This window comes from Euprymna scolopes, chromosome 4 (assembly GCF_053919585.1).
Source record: "Euprymna scolopes isolate OS-2025 chromosome 4, ASM5391958v1, whole genome shotgun sequence".
In the NCBI taxonomy this organism is placed as follows: Eukaryota; Metazoa; Mollusca; class Cephalopoda; order Sepiida; family Sepiolidae; genus Euprymna; species Euprymna scolopes.
Window position 1 is genome coordinate 171,053,344 of NC_136485.1, and position 18,468 is coordinate 171,071,811.

General features: G+C 37.0%; 1 protein-coding gene across 1 annotated transcript; it reads right to left on the reverse strand.

The window, feature by feature from the left end:
- Nucleotides 1-13,856: 13,856 nt before the first annotated feature.
- LOC145270275 (FAS-associated factor 1-like) lies at nt 13,857-15,109 on the reverse strand. The gene has a single exon (XM_080125920.1). It carries the CDS (start codon nt 14,927-14,929, stop codon nt 13,919-13,921), a length of 1,011 nt encoding a protein of 336 aa, XP_079982046.1. The 5' UTR covers nt 14,930-15,109; the 3' UTR covers nt 13,857-13,918.
- Between the last annotated feature and the right edge of the window lie 3,359 nt (nt 15,110-18,468).

The window sequence follows — 18,468 nt, forward strand, 5'->3', positions numbered from 1 at the left end:
CACGAGATCGGTATCGTTTGTAAGTCCGACCCTTCGGACGACAAATATAAAAAAATCGGCTAAAAAAAATTAATTCCTTCACTCTCAACTCTACACTTTACTACAGGGAGGGGTCGCTTTTTTATCTTCGAAAGTCATCGCCTCTTTTCGATAGACTAGCCTTCATTTAAATCTTCGCCACTGCCGGTTTGGCGATGGACGCAACAGTAAAGACGTCACTCTTTTTTCACGTTCTTTTCTTCCTTCGCGGTTAGGGTTCGAGCCTGATTACCTACTACCATTTCTTTTTTTTGCTCAACACACACCTTCGAACATCCGGGAAACGCTGGGCACCCAGGCCAGTCTTATTAGAAAAGAGATTTAATCTAATTTGTAACTGATATTAGTTAATTATTTGATTTGTAGAAATGAAAGAGAGCGTTCTTTTTTGACTAGGATAATCACGTTGAGATATTGGATGTCGAGCCATTTGCCACTTGTGTATTACTGTCATAGAAAAACTTTTTTGCTTTCATATTGAAGAGCAGAGAACAGGGCGAGATAATAAAATTTCAGAACAATGAAACATTCAAGGAGACCATAATCGACAACAATAGAATAACACAAAATAAAACACTAATTATCTGAACATTTATTGAATTAAAATAAAATTAAAAAAAATTCTAATAGCACAAAATAAACGGGGTTTTATAACAAAGTCCAAACTCTAAATGAATGAAAGTTGTGATTATATGAAAAATGTTTGTTTTTTAAAATGTATAGTTTTTAACAGTCATTATTGAATTGTGTGCGACTTTTTTGTTGGTTTGAGAAAACAAAATAAAATAAAGAAAATTCATCATTTGTACATTACTGTCATAAAACTTTTAAAATCGAATTCTCTCCAAATGGCAACCATTCTTGTAATAGAAAAATTATCTAAAAGGGGTAACAGAAATAAATATCGCATAGATAAGAAATTACGAATATTAAACTTAATTTTCCCAAACAAAAATTTACAGCACCAATCCAATCAGATACGCTTTGAATGGTAGAGAATTCCAGATAAAGAATGGTAGTATTAATCCAGTCAAGGCTAGCATTTAGCCTCCTCTCGTTTTAAGATCGAAAGCTATGAAAAATTCAAAGAGAGCCAGTCTACTTTAAACATCGATTTCACTTAAAATTATAGTGTCGTTGATGGTTGTGATCGGAGAAGATACAGTAATGATGAATTTTATGATGAAGCACGGGTTGCCTAATCACTAACCAAGACAATGTATTTATGTATTAATTTGAAAATCCTAATGATCCATCTTCTAAAAATGACTTCATTTTTCTTACAACTGTGGTTGCGTTGGAGAAAAGAGAAATTTGTCCATATATATTGTACGATACTTGTCGAGAGTACGTTAAATTGTTTCATATATGAATTTACGTAGGTAAAATTATTTATATATGCGTTGTATATTACTCGTCCTAGGAAAGAAATTATTTTTTCATATACGTGCTGTAAATTTTCTGTCCTAGGGAAGGTACAATTATTTCATACATATGTTGTGTAATACCCGTCCTAGGGTAGGTAAAATATTCTTTTGCTCGAGATAGCAAATGATACATAGACATTAAAAAAACCCTCTATCCTAATAATAATAATAGGTATATTGAAAATCAACTTTATTTTTCTTATTGTTTTATACGGTTCCGAGCAACGCCGGGTAGCCCTGCTAGTAAAACTGATTGGTTCTTTCTTATCACCCCTGGCTATAAATATAATCGTCGGGAATATACACCATTAAACGACATAGACAATTTCTATGTACATATTTTTGTTATGATCCTTTCTTGTTTACTAACGCGTTTTCTTATTTCTAGCAAGAATTGGCTGACATAACCGCCATGATCGCTTTTGTGTTTGCTCAAATACTGTTCAACACCAAATTCCCGTGGTGTTTTCCGTGGGTCGGCTTCAATTAAGGCTTTCAAATGTTCGTTATCAACCGCAGTCGACCGGCCGCGACCGTCTTCATCTTCGAGGCTCTTATTAACATTACGAAATTTCTTGAACCACCATTGTGCCACACATTTGTTCGTAGTTCCTGGGTTAAACGCATTATTGATACCACGAGCTGCTTCGGCAGCTTTTCGGCTTAGTTTAAACTGGAACAAGAAAATCGTGTGGCTTTGAATTTTGTTCATGCTGTCGAAAAGCTTGCACAAAAAATTAATGAAGAGATTGAGGACGGTAAGGAATAACACGATTTGATAGAAGGAAAAACGCGCTTCAAAATGATATATAACATGGCTATATATATATATATATATATATATATATATATATATATATATATATATATATATATATATATATATATCGAAGAATTAATTCAGAAATCTATAAATATAAAAGCGAAAATGTATGTATGTGTGTTCACTTTTTCTGTGTGTCTACAAAAGGCTTCTTTCAGAGAAGCGGTCGGTCGGTTCAAAACTTTTTAAAACTTTTTATATCACATTTAAATCGTAATATCTCACAGTTAACAACGAAGCTCGCCTGTCTATTAAATTTTCTCGATTTCGGGAAGATAAATATTCAGTATTTGTCGCTCGCCGCATGTGGGTTAGTCTTTTTCCTATAACATCTGGGGGGGGGGAGCGTTCAGCAGTAAATGAAATCCCGCAGTCAAACTTGACCTCATTAACTCATTAAAACGACCATCTGCTAAATCCAAGTAATTAAATAAATCCAAACGTGTTTCCGTTAGCATGTCGCGGTGGGGCAATGGTTAACGTCGCACTTTTTTTTCACAACTTTGCCTGAACGGTTCGGGTTCGATCCTCATACTTACTTTTTTACCCCCCCTCCAAACACCCGTGCAACGCCGGGTACCCCTCGCTAGTCATATATAAAAGTAACATATCTGAGAAAACATGTTAAGTGTACATATGTGAGAAGAGCTGCTAAGTGTACCCTTTCCTGCCTTGACAAGATTATACATAGAACTGCCCATCTGTGGAATATAATACCGCGGGCTGCTTCTCAGCTTACTATTACATATCCGTTCTCAAGCCTAACATGAACAAGGTCCTGCTAAGCTGTCCTCTTAAATAAATAAACACTACACAATTTCCACCACAACCGATCATTATGTTGTCTCACCGACCACTTGACCCTTATTACCTCTTATCCCCCAGTCGCCTTCGGGCCTTGATAAACGGTGACCCTCGCCCCTAGTAAAAATGAATCTTTTGGGGTAGTTATCAGTAAAGATGCTAGCATAATTATAGGATGATGTGTCCTACGATGCTAGCATAATTGCAGGGACGATTTCGTCTTTCTTTTACTTGAGAGTCACCGCTTATCAAGTCCAGAAGGCCACTGGAGGATAAGGGTTAATGATTGTAAGGTCGTAGTGTAGTAATCGTTAATGGAGTAATTGAGTAGAATTTAATTATTCATGGTGACCGCTTAACAATAATTTGTTTACATCGGATTTGAAAACTGCCATATTGTATTCAATTTCAGGATATAACCTTATGAATGAGTAAATATCGTGTTACGACCTATAAATATGACTTGTTTTTTTAATGTAACTCTCCTAAAAATTATTATAAAAATTTATGAGAACGAATGACAGCGGTTATTATTGGATTGCAGGAATATCGGAACAATATCGTTTCTGATTAGTTTAACCAAACAAACAATTCTTATTCTAACTTTTCCTATTTTCAATTTGACATTTTTTCACGTATAAAACCATTATTTAAAAACACCCAAATATAAAATTAGTCACACAACTTTTATTTACGCATTGCGCGATTTAAACTTATTCTGTATTTCCACCGAACAATTTAATAAAACGATTTCGCCGCATGTTTCGTCATTTCTCTTTTGTTTACATTGAATAAATAACGCATTGACAGTTTTATTTAGTTTCACGATATTCACTTACAGGATTTCTTTTACAATCGAAAAACCTGTCCAAAAAACAAATACATAACAAATAAATGTTATCAAAGGCAAGAAACACTCATCTAGCTGAAACCACTGTCAATAATTTTCCCTACTCTTTAACTCTCCCAAAACTAAAACGCAGATTCCATGAACAAAGCTTCTTTCTTAGAACTGCACGCCTATGGAACTCTCTTCCGTTTGCCTGCTTTCCTTCTTACTACAATTTGGTTGTCTTCAAGTCCAACGTAAACAAATTCTTGATGAACCATCCCCTTAAATAATCCAATTTACCAAATTTCCACTACTAACAATTACTATATTATCCCACTAACTACTGTGCACTCAGTAACTCTTATCCTCGAATGAGCTCCGGGCCTTGATAAATAGTGACCCCCTTGTAACAACAAAAAAGATGTTACTTTTCTACCTAACTGGATAAGTTTTTAGTGTTTTTATATAATGTAAAATGTTTATTCGCTTCGAAATACAATTAATATTAAGCGCTACCGAAAAACCAGAAAAAAAATGGCCGCGATGTCTTTGAATTATTTCATATATGGTCCACCTTGCATGCTTTTTTTCATATGGGTGCTGTATTGATGCGCTTATCACTTCACAAATGACTTATGCAACGGTTCGTATTAACTATTATGTACTTTCAACTAACATTTACATACACAAACAATGCCGAATAAAGTGACATTTAAACACCAAAACATAGCACAGTCCATATTTGACAATCAGCTAAATCCCACCCCTTCAGAGTAGAGATCCCTAGGTGCAAGAAAGCCTTCTACTCCAATAGTTTCTTCCTCAGAACTGCTCTACTTTGGATAGGTTCATAAGAGTAGTGGTTGATGGGCAGAAATCAGAGGCCCACAGTATTAATGCTGGAGTCCCTCAGGGATCCATCCTGGGCCCAACTCTCTTCCTGATCTACATCAATGACCTCCCAAAACACATACTTAAATCATTCGTTGACATCTATGCTGATGACACGACCATCTATGGCAACACATCAAAGGCTGTAAATGACAAAGTTCTCTCTAATTCTCTCTCCTCTGATTTTGAGCACGTGGTACAATGGGGGGAGAGGTGGCTGGTCACTTTTAATTCATCCAAAACCAAGCTTCTATCTTTACATTATCAACGCTCTGATCCCCATCTGGCATCAATTGAAATGGATGACTCTCGTCTTGGGGAGGCCCCATGTTTTGACAAGCTTCTGGGTTTGACCTTTACTCCTGATCTGAAGTGGAACACGTACATCAAATCTGTTGCCAGGGACGCTGGAAAAATGGTGGGATCCTTCTACTACTCCAGAAGATATCTCACTAATGATGCAATTCTCTATCTGTATAAAAGCCAAGTACGTCCAAGGATGGAATACTGCTGCCACATCTGGGCAGGAGCTGCTAAAAACAGCCTATCCTGCCTTGACAGAGTACAAAATAGACTTCGTGGTTTAGTGGGGGATGCCCTTTTCTCTTCCCTGCAACCTCTCTCCCACAGGAGAGACGTTGTGAGCCTGTCTTAATTTTATCATTATTTCCATGGCAGGTGCTCGTCCTCCCTCGCCAATCTTTCACGAAAAACACCCGTCTGGCTGAAACTACTGTCAATAATTTTCCCCACACTTTATCTTTGCCTAAATCCAAACGTAGATTCCATGAGCAAAGCTTCTTTCTTAGAACTGCACGCCAGTGGAACTCTCTGCCGCTTGCCTGTTTCCCACCTGACTACAACTTGGACGTCTTGAAGTCCAACATAAACAAACTCCTGACAAACCACCCCCTTAAGTAAGCACCCTATAAAAATCCCTAATACTAATGATTACTACAATACTATCTCATTGATTACTGTACCTTTATCCCTGAGTGGCCTTCGGGCCTTGATAAGTGGTGACCACCATGTAAAAAAAAAATCTCCCTTCCGGGATTCTGCTTTTCCAACTGTACTGACATGCAGAAGTTCAAGTGTAACGTGAACAGATATCTTACTGCTCATCTCCCTACATAATATCCCCGCAACTTATGTCCCCGATAGTAGCCCCCTACATCGAAGTGGCCTTTTTTGGGAGTAAAAATGGAATAAAAAACAAACAAAAATAAATGTTCGCAATAGGAATGTATGGATGCAGATCTGGGAGAAAGAAAAACAGCACCCCTACCTCCCTTTAACTACCTGACGTTATTTTCAGACAGCCTTTCGACTGTCTGAAAATTTTGGCTTCCATATAACACATGTAACGAGGACTTTGTTTTCTTTCAGTTTTGGGGGCTAATGCAGGTGTGCGTGTGTGTGTGTGTGTGTGTGTGTGTGTGTGTGTGTGTTGTTGCGTTGTCTCTATAATAAAGGGTTGAGTGTTTGATTATCTTATATATTTATGTTGTATCATAAAGGGAATCGTGTGCGAGTGACATGTATTTTCAGAACCTACCTCTGCTTCTTCGATGTTGGACCATCTGGAATTTCTCGTCCTGGAGGGAGACTTGATACCTGTTTTTGGATGAAGATTCAATCACTCCAAGACAAAGAATTAGTTCTATAGTTTATTTCACTTTTCCCAGATATCATGCAGAAGGTGGAAAGTGAAATCGGCCTGTGTCGGTTCTTCTTCTACACACGTCAGCGTTCTCCCCCCCCCAGTGAAGAGGAGGAGACAACGGGAAGCCGTCCGTTGTCTTCTGAGTCCAAATCAAATCTCAACGATTCAGCTAACCTGATCACATGACTCGCACGCAATCCAATCTGCTGATCTTAACTTCCGGTCAACGTGCCTACACTATAACTCACCTCTTCCTCTCTCTCTCTCTATTCCTTACCAGTGTGTGCGCGCGCGTGTGTGTGCGTGTGTGTGGGTTTAAATTCAATATCTTAGAACTTTACTAATTATCTTTGAAATAGAACTAGAAAACTAATATTTATCTTTTAAAGAATTTTTACAATGAATCTATTTAATTTAAAAACTTAGCGGAATTCGTTAGTTTGCCTTGAAAACATATTTCATAAGTGTTTTTCACGCGTACAAATAATTTCTCCTTTTGAAAATAAACTTTAGTCTCTAATTTTTGAAATATAATCAAAAAGTAGTCGGATACCTACAAAAAATTATGATAACCGGCTTTCAAAACTATGTCTACCTATCTTTATTCCGCCATTTTTGCCGTACCTATTAGTTTCGGTTTACAAGATAACTTTTCCGCTTTTAGGAAACCAGGCAACTAGGCTTTACATGGTCCAGCTCGCCTCTGACCGGTATATTTTTTCCTTCATCTCTCCGACGCATGGGAAAACCTCAATATATATTAAAAAACTTCGATAAATTGTCCAGAACCAGTTCAGTAAATTATCTGTGATTATTAATCCAGACGAATTTAATAATAATACTTATTTCTACAGTAAATATGACAACTACATCAGCCAGTTCTTGCCAGAAGCAAGAAAATTAATTATATGAAACCAGAATAAATAGACAACTATTCAATTCAACATATATATATATATATATATATATATATATATATATATATATATATATATATATATATATATATATATATTTGAAAACGAATGACGTCATAAATATAAATGGTAGCTTTTGTCAACTGCCATTTATCCTTTATAAATTTCTTAAGCGTACACAGTGATAAGTAATAGAAACAGCTGGATTCATGAAAAAGAATTAAAAAAAAAACACAACCTGGCAAGTATACCACGTGATCTAAGTGCAAGAGATACAAGGAATGATTAGAATATTAAAAATATCTCTAGATTTGAATGTCTGAGATAGCGAATGAATTTCTATCATCCGGTAGGCTGTACTATCTTCAGCTAAAAAAAAAAATAAGAAAATAAAAAAAAAGCGATAACAACAGTTTTAGTAGTGTAATATAGCCGTTACTCTCGAACCGTGTTCGGTCTACTTCAAGCTTCCCTCGGACCCCCACACCGTCTGGTACCATCGCAAAGGAAAAAATAAACAAAAATAAATAAATCCGACTCTGCTTTTGTCTTTTTAGCAAAATGTATTTATTACTATTACTTTCCAAACTAGGAGTGCGTCTTGCTTTTTTTAACTGTTCATTTCGACTGCCATGAGATTAACAAGACCCTGCCGTATTGACACTAGCTTAAAAGTTTCTTGCTGGCACAACTGTAGGTGTATCAGAAGCGGCCATTAAAAATGACGCGATAAGAACTAATAATTCAACTTACTATCTTTTCGAAGCTTATAACTATTTGAAAAATGTAAATCAAACCCTATTTTTTTTTTCAATTAAAGGAGCAAAGACCAATTAAAAAATAATAATAGGTTTAATAGCAAATTCTGCAATATTTGTTCTTTAAATCGATTTTCTTTAAAAAGATTTGAAGAAAATAAACGAAATTTAACTTACGTCGATTATAAAAAATCTATATAAATTCAAAAAAGTCACTTACCTATAAAAACTACTGTAAATTTCACATTAACCCAGAAAATGTCGTAAAAATTAAACCAATAGAAACATTTTGATAGATTTCTAAAGTTTAAAAATTGAAAAATATTTAACTCATAAATTTCAATTGATTTCATTATGTAAAAAAAAAAAAAAAATGGCGGCATGAAGGCGCGCCGGCATTTTGTAAACATTTTGTGAACACTGTTTTTTAAAAAATAAAAAATAATATTTCTATTATTTTTTTAAACAACTTTAATAGTTTATTTTGGAAGTACATTCCATACAGAAAATAAAAAAATCCACTTTAAAAAGAGAAATTATATGTTGGTCCATCTGGAATCATCTCGTCTTGGAGGGGAGACCTGGTACCTGTTTTGGACGAAGATTCAATCACTCCAAGACAAGGAATTGATTTTATAGTTTATTTCACTTTCCAGATGTCTCACAGAAGATGGAAAGTGAATCTCTAGCTTGTGTTGTTCTGTTCTACACACGTCAGCGCCCCCCCCAATGAAGAGGAGGAGACGTCTGTCACGTCGTCCGTCGCGTTCTAAGATTTCTTGACAACAATGAATGTTCTGAACAATTACCTGGCGTGATTTTAACCCTAACCTATAATTTGAAGTCAAAATTAATTTATACAACCATGGTGTAAAAATATAAAGGCATTAATTTGCACATGGGAGCAATACGTACGTTAAGAAAGAGGAGTGTAATATTTTGCCGTTGACAGTTGGTGCGAATTACGGCTTTAATGGAAAGGACTGATGTCTATTTTTATTAAAATTACAACAAAAATAGAATACATTTTAACGAGGCCATTAAACGTGTAAGGACAATTAAAAGTCAATTTCCGCATTTGTAATGCTTCAACACACGTGTAATAGAGTAAATATTTTATTTCTGGTATTAAAACGTTTAATTATTGTCTTTAATTGCTGAAACTCGTCCCAATAAAAAGAAATCGCCTACACCTAAATAAAAACAGAAGAATATATAAGAATATCATTGCTTATTTTTAAAAAAACCCAAAACCTTTTATTCACAGCACTTCCACAAAAGCACATTTTTACGGAGGCGTAAAAGGGATTCTTTGGATTAGGAGCTAGATTATAGAGGCATCCTTACGGAGGAATTGTGCAAAGCGATTCTTGTGCGTATTTAAAACATTTGTAGCAGTTACAGAGAACTATTTTCTCTAGTGAATCAATGCCCCCCTCTGAGCTCTCCGGCCACAGGCTGACCAATCAGCTAACAGGGCGCATTGATTCATCTGCTCCCTAAAAGTCTTAAGGGAACGTCAGTCAGATCCGGACCGCCAGCCTAGCAACATCTATCCTCTTTCGTCTCCTGTCCACTGGACATCTCGATATAGCATTGACGGTCTCGATTTGAGACAACTGCTATCCAGCCGGGGACGACACAATACTTACTGACCTTCGACGACCTTAACAGAACTTTCTTTAGTAGCCCCCTGCTTCAAAGTGGCACTGTGCCTTGTTTGGGGTGAAAATTGAATTAAAAAAAAAAAAAAAACTTCTTCCCTTTTAGCAGCCTGACCTGCCAGTTCCCGTTACAAATAAAATACTCTTCATTGTTATTCTTTAAAAAGGAAGTTTGTGTTTCTTTTGTGCCTTGTTCTTTGCTATAATTTATTAGGAAGGTAAAAAATTACCCCTCCTCTCCCTAAAAATGGTGACACCCGACGTGATACGAATACCCCTCTCCTCCCTAAACGTTTGTGATAAGCCGTTTTCAGACTGCAAGGACTTGTGGCGCAGTGGTCAGAATACTTTTAAGATTGATTTTTCCAAGCACTTTAACTCCACGGGTCTTGTGGTCTGCAGTGGTAAGAGTACTCGGAAAAATCAATTGTAAAAAGTGATATTCTCCTGAAAGTTGAACATATAATCCTTAGTATAGGCGACCGAAAATATAATTGCGAATTACTTAAGACCTCTATCCATTCATGGCTGACGGAACAAGAGCATGCTACCCCCTGCAGTAAATAAAGGGTTCCGATGAAAACTCTGTCCAAATTCCCGAGTTCGACAATATACACCTGAAGAAGGTCGGAAGTTACATCGACCGAAACGTTGTGAAAATCACACTCAAGATGAGAACAGTAGTTCGATGAATCCAAATAATACGAATAACCAATCCTCATCTCAAAAATTCAGAAACGTCATAAATAATTTTATCTTTAAACATTTATTTCCTTTGGATAACATTCTTTGTAACATTCTATTTTTATAAATATTAATAACGATCGTAACATCGGGACAAGATCAAAGTGTAGTATCTGTTCTTCAGATGCTACACTTCAATTTCTTGTTCTCTGTCAGTGGATAAAAATCCTTCACGACTGAGACAATTTTTATTTTTGTTCCTTTTTTCCACGTTAAAAAAACAGCCCTGGTGTCTAACTCTGTCCCGTGGGGAGGCATTGTAAATAGGAACAATAATCGTCGCCCAACACACTTTTTGGCGTTGCTCAATCAATATCCAACATCATGGGCCAAGTTATAGTGGGGCATTCAAAATGGAAAGTTGTGCACGGAGATATTTTTTCAATTATATTGCGTTTGTGCGAATGCATGATGTCTGCGATTAGCAGTTTTCTGAGCATGCGTATAAAGCTTTTTTTCTTTTTTTTTACATAGGCATCACCACTTATCAAGTCCCAGAGGCCACTCGAGGATAAGGGTTAAGGGTGTACAGTAGTCAATTGTACAATATAGTAATCGTTAGTAATGGAAATTCGGTAAATTTGTTAACTTAAGTGGAAAGGCTCATCAAGAACTAGTTTTCGTTGGACTTGAAAACAATCAGATTGTAGTCAGCCGGAAAGCAGGAAAACGGAAGACAGTTCCACAGGCGTGCAGTTCTAATAAAAAAGCTTTGTTCATTGAATCTTCGTTTAGGTTTAGGCACAGATAAAGAGTGGGGGGGAATTATTGATAGTGTTTTCAGCTAGACGAGTGTTTCTTGTTAAAGTTTGGCGAGGAGGGACCATAGATTGAAGCTCAGTCGAGCCCGTGCCATGAAAGTAACGGTAAAGCAGTAACAAACTCGCAACATCTCTTCTGTGAGATAGCGGTTGCAGGGAAGAAGAAAGGACATCTACGAGGCTACAAAGTCTATTTTGAATTCTATCAAGGCAGGACAATTCCTTTCTAGCAGCTCCTGCCCAGATATGGCAACAGTATTCCATCCTTGGCCGTACTTGGCTTTTATACAGATAGAGAATTGCATCAGTAGTGAGATATCTTCTGGAGCGGTAGAAGGATCCTACCTTTTTCCCAGCGTCCCTGGCAACAGATTTGATGTACGTGTTCCAATTCAGATCAGGAGTAAAGGTCAAACCCAGAAGCTTGTCAAAACACGGGGCCTCCCCAAGACGAGAGCCATCCATTTCAAGTGATGCCAGATGGCGATCAGAGCGTTGATGATGCAAAGATAGAAGCTTGGTTTTGGATAAATTAAAAGTGACCAGCCACCTCTTCCCCCATTGTACCACGTGCTCAAGATCAGAGGAGAGAGAATTAGAGAGAACTTTGTCATTTACGGCCTTTGATGTGTTGCCATAGATAGTCGTGTCATCAGCATAGATGTCAACGAATGATTTAAGTATGTGTTTTGGGAGGTCATTGATGTAGATCAGGAAGAGAGTTGGGCCCAGGATAGAACCCTGAGGAACTCAAGCATTAATACTGTGAACTTCTGATATTTGCTCATCAACTACTACTCTTATGAGCCTATCAGAGAGAAATGATTTAATAATTTAGAAGATATTTTCAGCTATACCATAGCTGGAGATCTTGTGAAGTAAACCTGTATGCCATACCCTATCAAAGACCTTCGATATGTCAAGAGCAATTGCCTTAGAAAGGTTGCCTCCGTCGAGAGATTCATATGTAATACTATGAGATATATCTGTAAGCACATCTGCTGTAGATCTAGCAGAACGGAAACCATACTGTTTGTCACTAAGAAGGTTATTTTTTCTGAGATGATTGATTACTTCTCTATTTAACACAGATTCCAGCAACTTACTCATGACGCACAGGAAACTTATTGGCCTGTACTGAGAGGGGGATGAGCGATCACCTGAATTCTTAAATACAGGGCATACTGATGAGATTTTCCAGGATGATGGGAAGCGATTCTCCTTAAGACAACGTTTAAACAGCTTTGTAAGTATGAGCGCTAGTTCTGGTTGATTTTTTTAGTACTATAATTGGAATACCGTCAAAGCCGGTTGCTTTACTGGAATCAATGTTTTTGATTAGCTTGGCAACATCACGTACAGATATTTGTATATCACATAGCGTGTTTTCTGATACAGGAGGAAATATTGGGGGTTTGCGGCCTTGGTTGCAAAGGGTAGAATTAGCTGCAAAGTTCTTGGCAAAGAGTTTGGCTTTGTCTGATGCTGATAAGATTACCTCAGGTCCATCGATGATAGTTGGGATAGAGCACACGCTTCTGTTCTGGATTTTGTTTGCCATTTGTCAAAACTGGTGGGAACAAAGCCGCTGCACAGCGACTTGACGGACTGAGCATACAACTGTCATGCGTTCTTTATTACTTTCTTACAATGGTTGCTAGCTGTCCTGAAAGCGGTTTTAGTCTCAATACATCTATTACGTCGGTAGCTACGGAAAAAGTGATTTCTATGCGCAATTGCAGCAGCACATTCTGGAGAGAACCATGGGTGGCTGTTAGGTTTTTTCTGGAACATTTTTGAGGATATGAAACGGTTTATACTTACAATTAACCATTTCGTCAGGTCTGATACTATAGAGGACACATCTTTTTTAAACCTGCAACGCAGAGGTAGGTCTGATATAAATGTGCGGAAGTTTTCCTAGTCAGCCATAGAGTATCGATACACTGTATGATGAAGAGGTACGTCTGAGGACTTATTACATTTCATTTTTATCTTAATTGGTACAACAGAGTGGTTGGAAGATCCAAGTGGAGACAGAACGGAAACTGAACATAGTTCAGGGTAAGTTGTGAGAAAAAGGTCTAGGAGACTAGCATATTGGCTGTCAGTGTTGAGCATACGAGTGGGTTTGTGAACAATCTGAGTGAGGTCATAAGCAATGGAGAAATCGTAACAAAACCCCCCTTCATCATCGGTTTTGTTTGAGTGGATTAACCATTCCACATTGTGAACATTAAAGTCTCCACATACGTGAATGTTAGCTGAAGGATAAGCAGATAGGTCAATTTTCTCAGATATGCTTTTGAAGATAGTAACTCCGCTGTTGTGGAGGCGATAGAGAGTAAATATAAATGTAGTAGTGTGAGCAAGTGCAAACCGGAAGCACATGTAGGGTAAGTTAGGATCTCTCTTTTACGTGATTTTAAAATGGCATTTCTTCCCAATATTATAAGTTTTATTAAATAAAACCAAAAATTAGAAAAACAAACATAAAGAAAGAAAGAAAGAAACAAACAAACAAACAAAGTCCTTATTACAACGAAAAAGAATTTATCAATAAGCGTTTTGACATCTTATTTCGGGTCACTATTATGTACGGTTATGTATATAAAGTACGGTTCTTGGGTAGAGTCTGAGTTTCTCTAGTGTATAAGTTCGATCAAACTCTGTGATATCACGCACCGGGTGCAGCGAGAGTATTTTAAAGTTTTCGGTGTCGTAACCTTTCGACCCTATAAATAAAAGCAAAGTATCAAGGTTACTCCGAGTGAAAAACCTTCGCGCGAAAACGGTGCCGTCAGGCGCTCGGAAACGTATGAAAGAGGTCGGCTGTTTCGCGTTTCTTTGCGGTTCTGGCGGTACTTTCTTGGCAAGACACTCAAGGAATTTGGCTCGTTTTTCTTCCTCTTGTCTTTGAAGGTATTCTTCATGAGATTTCTTCAGACGCTTGTGGCGCTGTAGTTCCTCTTCGATTCGTTCTTCGGCGAGTCTTTTCGATTCCTTCCGGCGATCGGCCATTAACGAAAGTTTATATTCCTCATCCTGTTCGTTCATCAAAGTCTGTCTTTTGTCCCTTTCGGACTTCAATCGAATTTCCGTTTCCTTTTGGGCGTTAAATGTATCCAGAGACGATTTCAGGAACGGTTCAAGTTCTTGGTCGTTAGGTCTGATGTAGAATTCGCCAAGAATCAAAACGTTTGCGTTGAATTTTGTCAGAACTAGAACAACCGGAAGTCTGTTTGTCGTACACTCGGCTAATTTGTCTGAAATGGCGTTGCCCAATTCTTTCTGAAGCGAAAAGACCAGAGACCTCCGTTGTTCAGCCGAGCAGATATCATAGGCGAAAACAACAAAGTTTTCTCGAAGATATCTGGCCGTTGTTTCTGAGCAACTGACATTTTGACTAGCGCTAGGTTGGCCTTTGACCGCCGAACCCACAAATAGAGCTAGTGGTTTTACTGCATCGATTGTCTGCTTAATGGAGTCGTTAATAGCGATACTCAACGTTTCCGACGAAATTTGCGAAAGAAAATCATTTGGTACGCTGGAAAAACCGTGTGATGTCGATTGCCCATTTCTCTTGGAAAACTTTTTCGGCATTATTATTTATATTTATTTTCGACTATATTTTAGAAGCAAGGGTTGTTTTTTCCGTCTGTTTTTCTTGCCAGTGCAGTTTATTTTTTACTATTTCTATTGCGGTCTTTTTTTTTTTTTTTCGCCCGTCTTTAAAGCGACTCGTTGATTTGGAATATTAAAGAATTTCGCAACATTTCATAGGATGACGTCACAACATTTCATAGGGTGACGTCACAACATTTCATAGGGTGACGTCACAAAGAAAAAAGTATGTCACAATTCAGTTTATGAGATTATATTGTGTTGTGTTTTGTTTTATCACTAATGATTCACCACTTATAGAGGCCAAAAGCTACTCAAGAATAAAAATTAATGAGACAATGGATTGTCAGTTGACTGATAAAGAATATTAGAGTTTATGACAAGTCTGTGTTGATTATATAACGTATTTTTTAAAGAAGATGATTAATACTTGCACCATTTACACTAATCGGAATTACGAACAGAACTCTTACTTTAATTCACCAGAATAGCTTGCTCTCGTTCCGTCAGTCATGGCCAGGTAAGTATCTGAAGTTATTCACAATTGCGTTATTTGTATTCAAACTATTTATTAAAAAATATGCTACATGCGTTTAGGGAAAATTTACCTATACTTATTTCCCTTGACACAAATATAGCGATACTGGTTTCGATGTACAGAAATTAAGATTAAACATGGAAAACTTCACGGAATATTAGTTAAACAAGGATGTAATTTTCTATATGAAGTTATGTTGAGGCTTACGTGTATAAAAAGTTTTGTCACGGACAGCAAGTTGTAAATGATACGTGTAGAAGAGTATAGCAAACGATTTTTTTCTTGAGAGCATTTTCTCGTTCTTTTTAGAGGTCTGTATTTGTTTGTGTCTGTGACTAGCGAGCCATGAGAGTATATACGAGGTGCCTTACATAATTTTCCATATTGTTTTCGTTTGTGCACTTTTATTGATGGTACACACATGAAACTCTCGTCCTCTTTCGAAGTAATCTCCTCCAGTTGCAATGCACTTGTTGTACCGTTCCAACAACTAACGGAAGGAACCTCTTGTGTGAGAGTGTCAATGACCCTCGTCACAGCCTCTTTCATCTCTTCAGTTGCCTCATAATGATAGCCCCCAGTGTTTTCCTTAAGCTTAAGAAATAACCAAAAGTCACAGGGAGCAAGGTTTGGACTATAGGGAGGGTGAGGAACTGTCTGAATGCCCATCTTGGTCAAATAGTCGGTTACAAGGATGAAACACTCTTGGAACAAACCACACAAATTTTCCGCATCTTCAGTTCCTCGTGAATATTGTGTGTACAGTTCTCACACTGACATCAAACTTATTGTCTCTATTGACACACGACAGTCCTTATTCATGAAATTCTTTATTTCGTCAATCAACTTTGGTGTTCTGACTTCTTTACTCCTCCTAGACCTCTCATCATCTCTCACAGTCTCCCTGCCTTCCTTAAATCTCTTATGCCACTCAAAAACTGATATTCGATTCATACGAGATGGTGTAAAAGCAATCTGAAGTATTCCATGTGTTTCTGTGGCATTTTTTCCAAGTTTAAAACATAACTTTATTGCATATCGTTCTTCTAAAGTATTCTCACGTTCAGATTGCATTTGTGAAAAGCACCAGCTGTGACAATCAAGCTTTAGTAGAGTGTATTCCAATTCCTACTGTAGCTGTTCATTTGAACCCGAAATCATAAAAATTGGTCAGTCATCTCATAAGATGTATAGCAATAACATACAGAATTTTCGAAGTCTACGACAGTTTTAAATACCTGGAAAAAATGTCTGGAAACGTATTTAAGGCAACTCATACATGTGAAACTGTGTTAGAAACTTTATATATATATATATATATATATATATATATATATATATATATATATATATATATATATATATGAGAGAGAGAGAGAGAGAGAGAAAGAGAGAGAGAGAGAGAGAGAGAGAGAGAAGGAGACGACACCAGCTGGCCGCACCAAAAAACAAAAATGTCGCTTAACGTGTCGTTTGGGTCTAGGGAGGCAAGTCGCAAAATAAAAGGACTCAATTACCCATGTACCAGCCTTCATCAACTCGAGAATATCTATACACATACTAACAAGAACAAGGTAAACCTACGCACATACATACACAAAGTCACGCTGGCAAACATTCACATATATTACGCACTTACACATATTTTCACCCTATAAACACTTGTGACTAACTCAACTTTCCTCGCTAAATATGCATTTATATAAATAACTGAACGTAAAATTACTATTTTTATCACTTAAATAAAAATGTATTGTTATAAAATTTCATTTTTTATCAAATTTTTATTCACAAAACTTGTTTTTAGGCAAAACTTGCTATCTAGTGAATCTTCTATAATTTCGATGTTTCATTTATTTCCACGTCGAATATCTTTCTTTTATACTTCCCGAGTGACAAACTTCAGATGAAAATTTCAAGAAAAGAGCTTCTTTTCAAGAACTTCCCATTTGTGGAACACATTATTTTAAGACTGCTTGTCTTGTAGACTACTACATGAACGTATGTAAATAAAATGTAAACAAATACTTGTCATTAACTATCCTCATCAGAAATCGAACTTTGTTTATTCGTATTTGGATTCATCGGACTGACGGACTACTGTTTTCATCATGAGTGTGATTTTCACAACGGTTCGGTCGATGTAACCCCCGAAGTTCTTCAGGAATGTTTGACGAACTCGGGAATGTTTGACGAACTCGGGAATGTTTGACGAACTCGGGAATTTCGATAGAACTTCGAGCGGAACCCTTTATTAACTTCACGGGAATAGTGTGTTCTTGTTCCGTCAGCCATGACTGGATAGAGGTCCAAAGTAATTCGCAATTGTATTTTTTCGGTCGCCCACACTGAGGATTGAACTTTCAACCTTCAGGAGAATATCACTTTTTACAATTAATTTTTCCAAGTACTCTTTGTTCATTCTATTCTTAATTTCGAATCCTCTCATAACATTCTTCATCATTCAATCGAGAATTAATTCATCTCATTAATCCTTATCCTCAAGTGCTTTTTAGTCCTGATAATTGGTCAGTCACTAATAAAAAAGAATTGTGCTATAAACACTTTCAAATCATTCTATGTTCTTCCGTATTCCGATAACTATTGTCTTCGATGTCGGGTTGAGAGTGTGTTGTCTGCGCTTGTAAAACTATTTTTCTCAAACGAAATAGCAAATAACTGATAATGGGTTTTTAATTCAAACAACAAAACAGGTGAATAGATTTAACAACGACAATAAACGCGAATGAACATTAAGATGAAATCTATCTCATTCCATTAACAAAGACTTGGCGTTGGTCACGCAGCGGGACAGAGTTCCTCTGATAGTTGTACCTGAAGGAGAGCCTATCCTTCTCACGCCATGTAAGTAGAATCAGATTAAGAATACTAATTAACCTATACTTAAGATGGATTTTACGATTCCTATCTTTATTCGGTCACAAAGTGAACACAAAGAGATCAAGTTGGATCTTGAACC